The 12177-nt window shown below is 63.1% G+C and overlaps 3 protein-coding genes across 6 annotated transcripts in view; all 3 read left to right on the top strand.

Annotated features, from left to right (window-relative positions):
• The first annotated feature begins 683 nt into the window (after positions 1-683).
• Positions 684-2175, top strand: RPL38 (ribosomal protein L38). Of its 2 annotated transcripts, none has more exons than XM_015645454.2 (5): positions 684-755; positions 946-977; positions 1253-1313; positions 1752-1874; positions 2078-2175. In XM_015645454.2, exons 2-5 carry the CDS (start codon positions 975-977, stop codon positions 2101-2103), a joined length of 213 nt encoding a protein of 70 aa, XP_015500940.1. In that variant the 5' UTR covers positions 684-755; positions 946-974; the 3' UTR covers positions 2104-2175. The 2 variants fall into 2 exon arrangements, with proteins under 2 accessions (XP_015500940.1, XP_015500941.1); XM_015645455.3 differs by having other exon boundaries at positions 704-734.
• Positions 2176-2639: 464 nt separating this feature from the next.
• TTYH2 (tweety family member 2) lies at positions 2640-9513 on the top strand. Of its 3 annotated transcripts, XM_019008551.2 has the most exons (15): positions 2640-2807; positions 3327-3499; positions 4717-4828; positions 5120-5340; positions 5419-5514; positions 5596-5668; positions 5754-5823; positions 5962-6017; positions 6108-6200; positions 6275-6367; positions 6447-6589; positions 6687-6872; positions 6954-7032; positions 7470-7482; positions 8367-9513. In XM_019008551.2, exons 1-15 carry the CDS (start codon positions 2679-2681, stop codon positions 8408-8410), a joined length of 1581 nt encoding a protein of 526 aa, XP_018864096.1. In that variant the 5' UTR covers positions 2640-2678; the 3' UTR covers positions 8411-9513. The 3 variants fall into 3 exon arrangements, with proteins under 3 accessions (XP_018864096.1, XP_015500772.1, XP_015500773.1); XM_015645286.3 differs by lacking the exons at positions 7470-7482; positions 8367-9513 and adding an exon at positions 7828-8004; XM_015645287.3 differs by lacking the exon at positions 7470-7482 and having other exon boundaries at positions 2641-2807.
• Positions 9514-9727: 214 nt separating this feature from the next.
• The window catches only part of DNAI2 (dynein axonemal intermediate chain 2), a 5273-nt gene continuing 2823 nt past the window's right edge, over positions 9728-12177 (top strand). Inside the window, exons 1-5 of the mRNA XM_015645461.3 lie at positions 9728-10377; positions 10485-10646; positions 10727-10851; positions 11371-11513; positions 12052-12165. Coding sequence (XP_015500947.1) covers positions 10195-10377; positions 10485-10646; positions 10727-10851; positions 11371-11513; positions 12052-12165 — 727 coding nt within the window. The 5' untranslated portion in view covers positions 9728-10194. The remainder of the gene's footprint in view (positions 10378-10484; positions 10647-10726; positions 10852-11370; positions 11514-12051; positions 12166-12177) is intronic.

The raw sequence follows: 12177 nt of genomic DNA, 5'->3' as shown, positions 1-12177 counted from the left end.
AATTAAAAGGCAGCGGAGTAGATCAGCCCATCAGAGAGGAGATAAGTAAATCAAACAATTAAAAAGCTCGTTTGATGGCGGGGGAGAAGGATCCCACCCTAAAATCATCTCCTGTGTGGGAGCCCTGGGCTGGCAGCTGCGGGTTTCACCCCAGTAACTGGGATTGGGGTGATACTGGGAGCTCCTGGGGGTGGTGACCACATCCAGCATCCCTGGGGAGCATCCCCCCAAAATCCGCCTTAGGGACGGGGACAGCGACAGAACGGCGTTCCTGCCCCTCGCCACCCATCCCCAAGGATTCTGCCCGGGGTTTTGGGGTGCTTTGAATGGTTTTGGGGTGGTTTGAATGGTTTTGGGGTGGTTTGAATGGTTTTGGGGTGGTTTGAATGGTTTTGGGGTTTTCGGCGGGGTTGAAGCTCTCTCTTGTGGTAAAACCGCTCCATTACAGCGCTACCCGGGCACCAGCATCTCCCGGGAGCAGGGCTGGGGAGGAACGGAGAGATCCCGAGGCTCGGGAAAGCGCAAGCAGCCCGGGCTGCTCCCCGTGCCCGGCTGGCCCCGGGAGGATGGAGGTGCCCGGGATCCGCTCCGCGGCCTCCGCCGCCCGCCCTGCGGCCTGAGCCGCCATCGCCACCGCCATCATCGCCATCGCCATCGACATCGGGAGCTTTTTGGGCACCGTCCGCGCCGTAGGAAATAAAGGCCCGAATGCGGAAGTGCCGCTCTCATTTCCGGTGTGTGCGCAGCGGCTGCGGGTGGGCGATGGCTGCCGGGGGGAGCGGTGGGGGGGGAACGGAGCATCCGCCGCCATCCGCGGCCTCGCGGCACCGGGCGGCACCGGGGCGGGCACGGGGGAGGAGGGGGCGTGGGGGGACCCGATGGCGGCCGGGGGAGGCGGTGGGCGGGGGGCTGCGCTGACACCATCTTGGTTCGTTTATGCCGCAGGTTGGAGCAACCGAAGCCGAGCTGGAACCATGGTGAGCGGCCGGGGGGCTGCGAGGGGTGCCGGGGGTGAGGGAGGGGAGGGTGCGGGTCCCCGGGGGTGAGGGAGGGGTGGATTTGGGGGTCCCTGCGTGCTGCAGAATGGGTCGGGGGTCCTGGGGAATGAGCTTTGGGAATGTGCGGAGAGCACATCCCTGGAAGCGCTGCAGGCCCGGGAGCTGCCGCTGCTCATGGGAGCTGGAACCGGATGAGCTGTCCCTTCCAGCCTGAGCCATTCCGCGATTCCACGGGTTTGTGTTTGGCTTTGCAGCCTCGCAAGATTGAGGAGATCAAGGATTTCCTGCTGACGGCGCGGAGGAAGGACGCCAAGTGTGAGTGGGGCAGGAGGGTGGGATGTTCCAGCATGTCCCTGTGGACACTGAGGAGCTCCCAGAAGCAATTCCCAAATATCCCCCTGCTCTGCGGGATGCTGAACGTTGGGAGTTCTCTCACAACGGGTGATTCATCCTCAGTGGGAGACTTTTGTTGCCACCACAAAATGAGGATAATTGAGATGAGGAGCTGCCTCGTCTCACTGTTCAACAACACGGGAAGAGTTTTCCCTCTTTTCCCGCTTGTTTGGATCTGCCTGTCGCAGGATCCCTCGGGAATGTTTTGGTGGGAGAATTGAGCACTGAGAGAGCCCTCAAAGAGCTTTTTCCTCCCCATCCCCGCTCTGGATGGAGCTGGAGGTTTCTGCAGGGAAGGGAGCAGGTCGGGTTTCCCAGGGATGACACTGGGGTGTCCCTGCTGTCTCCTCCACCCCACAGCTGTCAAGATCAAGAAGAACAAGGACAATGTGAAGTTCAAGGTGCGCTGCAGCCGGTACCTCTACACCCTGGTCATCACCGACAAGGAGAAGGCTGAGAAGCTGAAGCAGTCCCTGCCCCCAGGTATCCTGGGAATCTCGTCTTGGATGCTTGGGATTGAGAGGGGCTGTGGGAGTGTCCCTGCAGAGTTCCCAGTGTCCCTGGAACTGGTGTCACCACCAGTGCCTTGGGTCAGTGCTGGGTGTCCCTGCAGAGCTGGAGGGCTCCAGGCACCCCTTTTCCATTCCTGAGCCCCCCTCAGACCACGTCCTCTCTCTCCTCCCCAGGTCTGGCCGTGAAGGAGCTGAAATGAGCCGGGATCAGCTGGCTACCTGTTGGATTCTCTGTGTTTGTTAAAATAAATAAAAAACTGTTCGAAATGTCACGTTTGGTGTTTCACAAATCGCTCTTCCTGGCCCTGGAGCCACTCCAGGGCTCTCGGGGCTGTTCCGGGGGTCCTGGGGCTGGTGTTGTATCCATCAGAGGGGCGCGGGGGTCGGTTCTGGTACCTGTGGGCACCAAACCTTGAGCCACCCCCTTGCTCGTGGGTGGCCGTGGGGTGACAGGTGGGGATGTCCCGGCCCGGGCTGGCACAGGGGGCCAGCGGCGTGTCCTGTGCGCGGTGTCCGGTGCAGCGTGTCCTGTGCGCGGTGTCCGGTACAGCGGGGCCCGACCGGGTGCGGTGCCCGTCCCGCAGGATCTTTGGGGCGCGGTGTCCCGCTGGCGGCGTCCCTGCCGCGGACACAGCGCAGCTGGCGGGGGCGGGCCCGGGGGGCGGTGCCGGTGCCGGTGGGTGGCTGCCGGGGCGGGTCCGGGGCGGGCGGGCAGAGCCCGCGGCGTGGCGGCACCGCCGCCCCCCGCCCGGCAGCGCGGCGACCCCGGCCCGCCATGGGGCCCGCCCGTGCCGATTACCTGGCGCCCTGGTGGGCGGCCTGGCTGCACGGGCTCCCGCACCGCGGCCCGAGCCTGCAGCCCGTGCCCAGCACCTTCCGCCCGCAGGACCCCGACTACCAGCAGGTACCGGCCCGGGACCCCCGCGCCCCCCGGGCTCTCCCCGCGCTGGGTCCCGCTCGCCCCGCGCTCCCCGCTCCGCTCCCCGGCGGCTCCCGGCGCCGGCTCTGATCTCACGGCGCACAAAGCGCCTTTCATCGCCCGGCCCCCCCCGCCCGGGCCAGCCGGTACCGGCACCCCCGGCCCCGCCGCTCCCCTCCCGGCCTCAGCGCTTCCATCGCTCCTCCGGAGCCCCTGCCCTGCGCTCCCGGGCCCGCCGCGGCGCCCCGGCACGGCCCGCCGTGACCCCTGCATGGGGAGGGGGGACAGCGCCGGGGTCCCGCTGCCCCGACATCCCCGGCAAGCGGCGGCTGCACCCCCCGGCTCGGCCACCGCGGCTCGGGGGCCCTGCGTGGGAATGGGGACAGGGATGGGGACAAGGGACACTTCCTCTTCCCCACGTGACAGTCCCGTGGGGCTGAACGCGGCCGCATCCCGGGCGGACCAGCGGGTCACGGCTGATGACTGTCCCCTCTCTCCTTCCAGTCGCTGCTTTTCCTGGGCTTGGTGGCCGCCGTGTGCCTCGGCCTCAACCTCCTCTTCCTCATCGTGTACCTGATCTGCCTGTGCTGCTGCAAGAGGGACCAGGACCCCGAGACCAAACGGCCCCACTCATGTTTTGTCACCTGGATGGCCGTCACCGCCGGGCTCATCTGCTGGTGAGGACGGGGACAGGGACCCGGTGCTGTCCCCCTGTCACCGAGGGGACTCTGCGCTCCAGCCGCGAGTCGCTTTAATTAGATCTGTTCAATTAAATGCGCTCCATCCCTGCCTCCTCCCGTGCAGCTGCTGGGGCAGCCCCAGGGACCAGCTGCGGGCCAGCCCCATCCCCGTCCCCGTCACGGCTGTGCCGCCTTCCCGGCTAATCCCGGGCGGGAACGTGGCCGATCACTAATCCCAGCCCAGAGCAGATGGCGGACGGCAGCGTGACCCAGCTGGCAGCTCCCTTGTGCCCGACCTTAATTGCAGCCACAACAATTAGACAAGGGGACGACACTTCTTCACCCGGCACCGCTCTGGGGGCTGTCCAAGCCCACCTCGGTTCGGGACAGCCACGGCTGGGAGGACCCTCAGGGCAGCTGTCCCGAGTGTCCCCTGGCATTGCTGGCCTGGGGGGGAGCAGGATGGGCCACGGGCCCCTTTGGCTGCCTGGCCACGACCCTCGCTCCAGACAAAGGGGCCGCTTGGCCGGGGCGGAGCGAGATGGCTGCCTGCGAGCCTCGCACGGAGCACGGAAACGGAGAGACAGGGAAACGGCACTAATGAGCTCAGCGAGCTCCCCCAGCCCCCCACCACGGCAGAGCCACTCTGCAGCTCCCAGGGGCTTTAAACCCCCCCAGCAGCCCGTTGGTGGCCGTGCAAGGGCTAGTGGTGGCCATTAGTGGGCCGGTGTCTGTCGGTTGTACCGGGGTTTGGCGAGCACCGTGTGCACTGGCCACGTGTGGGCACGTGCTCAGGACACGGCCATGGGCACCTCTGTCCTCGGAGCCAGCTCTGAGCTCCATCCCTGCTCCGTGGGGAGCTCTGCAGCAGCTGCAGGGAGCTCTCCACAGGGCCTGGAGCCGCTTCAGCTCCCAGCCAAAGGTTTAATCAGGAGCCACGGCGCTTCCAGCGGATCCCCCTAATCTGCTTGGCCCAGCCCCTCTGCCCTCAATCTCTCAGGGTTTGGCAGGAGGAGCTTCCAACCCACCATGCCCACGGAGTGGCTCCGGCTGTCCCCTGGCCACCAGCAGGAGCAAGTTCCCATCATGGCGCTGTCCCTGTCCCACTCTTTGTCTCTGCCCTGCCCCAAAAGCAGGACACCCCGGGGAGTGTCCCCTGTCCAGCGGGGTGAGCGTGTCCCTCCCCTCTCATCGGGGTCCCCTCTTGCCCACAGCGCGGCCGTTGGCATCGGCTTCTACGGGAACAGCGAGACCAACGACGGGGTTTTCCAGCTGCTCTATGCCCTGGACCACGCCAACCAGACCCTCACTGGCATCGACTCCCTGGTAGGGCTGCAGTCCCCAGGGTGCATCAATGCCCTGTGCTGGGTTTGGTAAAAGCACAGGGAGGGACGTGGGGCCGAGCCCGCAGGCTGGCCGTGCTGTGCCGAGCGCGGGAGGGTGACGTCACCCCACAGAATGGGACCTTTGTGGCCCGGCAGGGCCGGGTCAGGGCCCTGGCAGGGCTGTTCTGAAGGATGGATCCAGCTTGGGCACAGCGGGGTGGAAGAAAGAGCATTCCAGGGACGGGGGCAGCTCTGCCAGGCTGGTGGGTGCTGACCATCCCGGTGGCCGCAGGTTGCCAGCACCACGCTGCAGATGGAGGGAGCGCTGGAGCAGCACCTGGCGCGGCTGAACGAGCTCCTGGCCTCGCGGGGGGATTACGTGCAGACCCTCAAGTTCACCCAGCAGCTGGCCAGCAGCATTGCCCTGCAGCTCCAGGGGCTGCCGGCCTGGCGGGGCGTCAGCGCTGACCTCACCGAGCTGTCGGGACAGGTCGCCTATGTGGAGTATTACCGGTGAGCTCCAGCGTTCCAGGGTGTCCCAGCAGGGCTGGGGAGCTGGCCGTGTGTCACAGAGCCTTCCTCTGCACACAGGTGGTTGGCTTACCTGCTCTTCTTCATCCTCGTCCTCACCGTCTGCCTGCTGGCCTGCCTGGGGCTGGCCAAGCATTCCCGCTGCCTCCTGGTCATGTGAGTACCCCGGGGATGGTCGTGGGGCTCGTGGGGACCCCCAGCCATGCTCCCCACTCGTGCTCCCCGCTCTCCCTGCAGGATGCTGTGCTGTGGGCTGCTCATGCTGGTCCTCAGCTGGGCCTCCCTGGCCGTGGACACGGCGGCCGCGGTGGTGAGTGGGGCAGGAGGGGAGGGAAGGGCTGGTTGGGGCTGTGCTGAGCACTGTGGGCATCACGGACGTCCCTCTGTCCCCACAGGGCACCAGCGATTTCTGCGTGGCCCCGGACAAGTTCATCATGAACCAGACAGACGATGAGATCAGCGCAGGTGAGAGCTGGCTGTGAGGTGAGCACGGGCAGGACCCCAAAACCCAGCCAGGGGTCCGGTGCCCCCCACTGCCACTGTGTCCCCAACAGCTCCCTGTGCCGCGGGATGCTCCTGCTGATGTTCCCATTCTCTCTACAGAGGTGGCTCATTATTACCTGTACTGTGACCAGAGCCTGAGCAGCCCCTTCCAGCAGGTACAGGGGCAGGGGACACTCCCCCCTTGGGGCTGGGGGTGTCCTGGGGCTGGGGAGGGGTCTGTGACTGTTCCCCACTCCCCCCTGCAGGCTCTGACCGTGTTCCAGCGCTCGCTGACCACCATGCAGATCCAGGTCCAGGGGCTCATCCAGTATGCACTGCCCCTCTTCCCAACAGCTGAGGTACAGGAGGGGGAACAGGGATCCCCATCCCTCTTTCTGCTCCCCAGAGCTGCCTGACCCCCCTTTTCCCACAGAAAGACCTTCTGGGTGTCCAGCAGCTCCTCAACTCCTCAGAGAGCAGCCTGCACCAGCTGACGGCCCTGCTGGACTGCCGGGGGCTGCACAAGGTGAGGGGGGGCTGGCTGGGGACCAGCTCTGGGGTCCCCCTGCGGTGCCAGCAGCGCTTCCCTGCCCGTGTCCCGCCAGGATTACCTGGATGGCCTCATCGGGATCTGCTACGACGGCGTGGAGGGGCTGCTCTACCTCGGGCTCTTCTCCCTGCTGGCGGCCGCTGCCTTCTCCACGGTGATCTGCGCGGCCCCACGCGCCTGGAAGCAGCTGGGAGGGCGGTGGGTGTGAGACCCCTGCCCCAGCCCCCCGCCCTCACCGTGGGCACAGAGCCGGCCTTTGGGAGCCAGGGCTTGTGCCAGCACCTTGTCCCCACAGGGACCGGGACTACGATGACATGGACGAGGAGGACCCCTTCAACCCTCAGGCCCGGCGCATCGCCACGCACCGCCCGCCCCGGGGGCAGCTGCGCAGCTTCTGCAGCTACAGCAGCAGCCTGGGCAGCCAGAGCAGCCTCCACCCCCCAGCACAGACCGTGTCCAACGCCCCCGTCTCCGAGTACATGTGAGACCCCCCGAGCCCCCGGGGCGGGCAGGGAGCCGTGCTGGGCACGGGCGGTGACGGGGGTCTGCCTGTGCCCCCCAGGAACCAGGCCGTGCTCTTCGGAGGGAACCCCCGCTATGAGAACGTGCCCCTCATCGGCAGAGGCTCTCCTCCCCCCACGGTACGATGGCCACCAGAGGCCAAATCCTCGTGACACCGCAGGGGGGTCACCTTGGGTGGCTGCTCTGGGTCACCGAGAGCCGCTGGCCGGGGTGGGACAGGGAGGGGAGATCCGGGTCCCTCCTGCCCTGGCAGAGGACGTGGCTCCCCTGCCCGGCTCTAACTCAGTTCCTGGCTGCCCATGGGCAGAGGGCACAGCCACATGCTGGGGGACATCAAAATAACCCTCCCCTCCCTCCCCAGTGTTTCCTCTCCATTCTGGCTCTCAGAGGATGCTCCTCGCAGTCTGTCCCTTCACATTCCCATTTCCCTGCTCGTTAATCCTGCCCTGTCTGGTATTGCTGCTTTATTTTTTTATTCCTTGTCTTTTTTTTTTTTTTTTTTTTTTTTTTTTTTGTGATTTCTTTTAATTTTTGCATCCATTATTTTGGAGCTAAGTTGCCCATCAAGAGTAAGTTCAGCCACTTCCTTCTCCCTCCTTATCCTGGGGCTTATCCTGGAGGTTCTCCCCTCTCCTCACCCTTCCACACTTCCCTTCATTCCCTTCTCCTGCTTGGCTTTTGGGATGCAGAGAGCTCAGGGAGGGGAGACAAAGGGCCACACTTTGGGCCACATTTTGGGCCACATTTTGTGCCTGGCCACATTCCAGCATTTTCAGCTCCCACACACTGGGATGCTGGTCCCCATCGCCATCCCTGGAGCAGTGAAACTCCTCCCAGTCAGGATGTGACTCCAGGAATGCTGCCATGGCAGGAATACTGTGCTCCCCTCCTCCAGGGATGATTTTTTCAATCAGGTGGAGGCTTGGATCCCATCTCACAGACCTGGCAGCTGGCGAGAGCCTCCTCCCAAGTGGGGGGGATTAATTGGAGCGCTTCTCCCAGCCCTGAATAGTCTAATTTACCCCGGATTCAGATCCCCGAGGAAAGACTTTTCGAGTCCAGAATAACAAACTCAAAATAATCTTCCTTAATGCCTGGCTGGGGTGATGCTCCCTGCTGTGAAATCCTGGAGGAATGCGATCCTGGAGGGGCTGGAGGCTTGGGCTCGCTGGTATCCCACAGACACACCCCACGGGCAGATTTGGGGTGAATTTGCTGCTGGGCTGGAGCTGGGAAGGTGGAGGATGAACATGGGAAGGGATGAAGCGGAGTTGGACAGGCTTGAAGGGTCCTGGTTTGTTGGGGGGGGTGGCTTTATATCCCCCAGCCCTCAGAGAAGCTGAGAGCAGGCTCTGAGCCTTTCCATGCCCAGATTAATTTGGGATTAACCCACGGGGCAGCACAGGGGCTGGCTGGGGAGTTTTGGGGTGCTGACCCCCGTGTGGCCCCCCAGTACTCCCCGAGCATGAGAGCCACGTACCTGGCGGTCACCGATGAGCACGTCCGGCACCGCGGCGACTTCCCGGCCTAGCAGGAGATTCCGCTCGGGAAACCAAAGACCCCGGAGAGAGAACGAGTGCTGGGAGACACGGCGGGGGCTGGAGGACGAGCCTGGAGCCCCCCAGCACCCCACTGCCCTCGGCAGCCCCCCGGACCCAAACCCTGCTGCCTTACGGGCTCCCGGGAGCATGGAGGGGTCTCCGGTGTCTCCTCCCGTCCTTGCGCCAGCTCGGGAATGTTCTGGAGCACAAATCCCGGGACACGCTGCCTCCCGTAGCAATGCAGCACCAACCACTAGTGATCCCATCCCCTTCCCGACCCCCCTTCCCGGCTATCCCAGCTCCCCGTGCCCCCCTCGCTGCCCCCCGGCCGGAGGGAAACGCTCCCAGGCCCAGGAATTACGGATGTCTTGGCCTTGCTGGTTTTCCTTTGCTTTGCCCCCCAGGATTTGGGAGCTGTGGGAGGTGCTGGCTCTGTTCCAGACAGGGGGCACTGCAATGGTGTTTCTAGCAGTTTTTTGGGTGGGTTTAGGCTCTTTTTGGCTCCCCAGGGCAGGTGTGGGCTGGGGCAGGCTCCCCTCCTCCTGCAGCCCTGGAGTGGAGAGGAACTGCTGGGGTATCCCTGGGAAGGGACAACATGGACCTGCCACCCCTGGGGGCTCATCCCCAATTCCCAGGATGACGAGCCAAGAGAGCAGCACAAGCTGAACATGGCCCTTTGGGACTGCCCTTTGGCACATGGATCCCCAGGAAAGGCCCCTTCCCCCTGAAGCAGGGATGGACCCCCTGCCCCATCCCACCCACACCCCCAAAGGGTGCACACAGGGCAGTGGCTGTGCCCCCACCCAGGGCCAGGACATCCCCCCCGAGTCCCCCTCTCCATATTCCCCGTGACTAGCATCCCTCCCCTCGGGGAAAATCCCGAGGCATTTTTTTATTTTATTTTTTTGGCTTTTAACATTTCCGTGTAAAGGTACTGGTAGAAGAGCTGTTGTAATCGCATGTGAACTAACTGAAGGACTCCGGCTGGGAGCTGGAGTCCGGCTGGATTTGTATGTTCCCTTTGCGGGGAAAAGATAATAAACACTTGGACTAAATTAATCTCTCCCGTGCGGGTTTTTTTTGGGGGGGGGGATAATCAGTGTTTGGGGCACCTCTGAGTTGACCTTCCCAACATGGCGGTGGTCACGTGACGCCGCGCTCTCCGCCATTTCGGGGAGGGCGTCTCTGGGTGTGTCACGTGACGGCAGTGCCTGTGTCACGTGATTGGGTGCTCAAGGCGTTGCCTGGTAACGGCGACGCGTCCCCGGTCAGGCCCCGACGGGACGGGGCCCCACCGGGGTCTCTCGTTACCCTGGGTGCTTCATCACTCCCTCTCTGCGGCTCGCCTCCGTTTTGGGGCTCCCTGAGGCTCCCGCTGCCCTTCGAGGCCCTCTCAGGGTCCTCCCTCCACAGGATCCCTGCTCACATTTGGGGTTTGCCAAGGTTCCCGTTCCCTTGGGGTCCTTCTGGGACTCCCTGAAGGTTTTGTTCCCTTTTGGGACATTCCCAAGGCCCACACTGTCTTCTGGGGCCCTAAAGGACCCCACGCCCTTGTGGGGTCCTCCATCCAAGAGCCCATTCCCTTTAGGGGTTCCCCGAGGTTCTCCGTCTCTTTCAGCATCCTTCCTCTCCAGGGTCTCTGTTCACATTTGCATCTCCCTGAGGCCCCCACTCCTTTTTGGGGCTCCCTTTGATCATCTCCATCCCCAGGCCCCCCAGTCCTTCCCATCCCCTCCCACCATGGAGATCAAGTACGAGTACACGCGGAAGCGCAGCGAGTTCGGGCGGCCCTGCAGCTTCTCGGACTTCCTGGCCGAGGTGACTGTGGACATCCCACCCGACCCCAGCCTGGCCGAAGACTTCATCCCCCAGGACCCCGTGGACTTTGCGGTGCAGGAGGGCCCTGTCATGGCCTTGCACGAGGTATGGAGGACACAGAGAAGGTGGAGGGGACATCCGGGGATGTCAGCCGGCCTGAGGGGACAAGGTGTGTCAGGCACCTGTTGAGCCCTGTGTGTCCCCGTGCCCAGGTGAACACGGAGCGGGTGCAGGTGGCCATCAAGGGTGTGAACCATGTGGAGGGGGGGTGGCCCAAGCACATCGACCCCAAGAATTCGGAGCTGACCACGCGCTACCGGGAGGAGGTGGAGAGGGAAGAGGTCTACACCAGGAGTGTCCAGCGCCTCAGCTCTGTAAGACCCTGCCCTGATCCCCCCCGGACCCCCTGAGCCCCCCAGAGCTCCCCATGGACACGGCCATGCTGTCCCTGCAGCTGATGGAGCACTACATCAGGCAGAACAACACCATCGACATCTACGAGGAATATTTTGAGGAGGAAGAGGACGAGGAAGATGAGGAGCAAGAGCAGCCCTCAGCCAAAACCATCAATGTCCTCAGGTAGCACAGCTGGGGAGCCTCACCAGAGGTCAAAGCACCCTCACAGAAAGTGGGAAAACTTCTGGAGTTAAATTCCAGTGAGTCTGGAATGGTTCTGGTGCTGTTTGTGGATGAGAGACCTGCTGAGCCCTCCTTGCTCCATCACTCCATCCCTGCCCCTCGCCCTGCCCAGCTGATTTGGGGTTGGGAACCAGGGTCAGACTCAGCTCTGAGCATCTCCTGATGGCACTTCTGGATTTCCCTTATTATTTTTGGTGCCTCAAAGGTTAATTTCCACATCAGGGGCGTTTAGGAGTCAGATCCAGTAAGATGATAGGATTTTTAGAAAGGTATAACTGGAAAGACGATGAAATCATCAACTCTTCTCCCCCCGCCCAGCCCCCCAGGAGAATCATTTCCTGCACTCAAGGCTTGAGGGCTGCAGATTGGTTTCCTTGTGATTCCCACAACTCCCTCTGGGAGATGTTCATCCCAGGGATTTGCCAACTGTCCTGTCTTGGCTGATGTGTCTCCCCAAAGGGACCCCAACACGCCCAGGAGGATGGCCACGCACCTCTCCTGGCACCCCGACGCCAACAGGGCAGTGGCCGTGGCTTATTGCACCCTGGACTTCCAGGACAGCAGGAAGGACATGAACTTTGATTCCTACATCTGGGATCTGGGTAAGGGCAATCCCACCAGGAGCTCAGGGAAGCACTTTGTGTCTCAGAGAGCGGGATGAGGCCTTGCAGAACCCCAGGGAGGGTCACGGGGGGAGCCCCCTGCTTTGCCCTGACAGCAGTGCAGAAACAGGGAGAAACAGGAGCTGGAAGGTGGGAAATAATCAGTAAAATCCACGGCCCTGGAGCTGGGACAAGCAGCAGAGCCTGGAGCCTCAGATGAGGGTCTTGTGTTGATGTGGTTCAATTGGCAATGAAGGAAGAAAGAGGCAGCAGGAGCCCAGGGTGAGACTTGCCCTGATCTGTCCAAGCCTGGCTCACACCTGATGCATTTTGGAGTGAAAAGGACAAAGAAGAGGGGTGACAATGCAGATTTGTGTACTGGGGGGTCTGTCTCCATGTCACCCCAGGATGAGGTGACATGGGCACCTCATCCTGCATGGCTGTGCCAGGGAATGGGGTGGGGGCAGCAGGGTGGGCTGGGGGCTGCTTTTGGGGGGCTGCCCTCACCCTTTGCTCTTCACTCATCCCTCCTTGGCAGAAAAACCCTACACCCCAGAGCTCGTCCTCAAGCCCTCGTCCCCTGTGGTGACCCTGGAGTACAATCCCAAGGACTGGCATCACGTGCTGGGAGGCTGCTACAACGGGCAGATAGGTGAGGGGGGTT

This window comes from Parus major, chromosome 18, assembly GCF_001522545.3.
Source record: "Parus major isolate Abel chromosome 18, Parus_major1.1, whole genome shotgun sequence".
Taxonomy (NCBI): Eukaryota; Metazoa; Chordata; class Aves; order Passeriformes; family Paridae; genus Parus; species Parus major.
This window is presented reverse-complemented; position numbering and strand designations above follow the sequence as displayed.

Excerpts from the sequence above, each read along its gene's own strand:
- RPL38 (XM_015645454.2), top strand. Across the intron at positions 1,314-1,751 it reads GCGGAGGAAGGACGCCAAGT|CTGTCAAGATCAAGAAGAAC; the intron begins GTGAGTGGGGCA and ends TCCACCCCACAG. Across the intron at positions 1,875-2,077 it reads GAAGCAGTCCCTGCCCCCAG|GTCTGGCCGTGAAGGAGCTG; the intron begins GTATCCTGGGAA and ends TCTCCTCCCCAG.
- TTYH2 (XM_015645286.3), top strand. The coding sequence starts at position 2,679 with ATGGGGCCCGCCCGTGCCGATTACCTGGCGCCCTGGTGGGCGGCCTGG. Across the intron at positions 3,500-4,716 it reads ACCGCCGGGCTCATCTGCTG|CGCGGCCGTTGGCATCGGCT; the intron begins GTGAGGACGGGG and ends TCTTGCCCACAG. Across the intron at positions 7,033-7,827 it reads GAGGCTCTCCTCCCCCCACG|GTGGAGGCTTGGATCCCATC; the intron begins GTACGATGGCCA and ends TTTTTCAATCAG.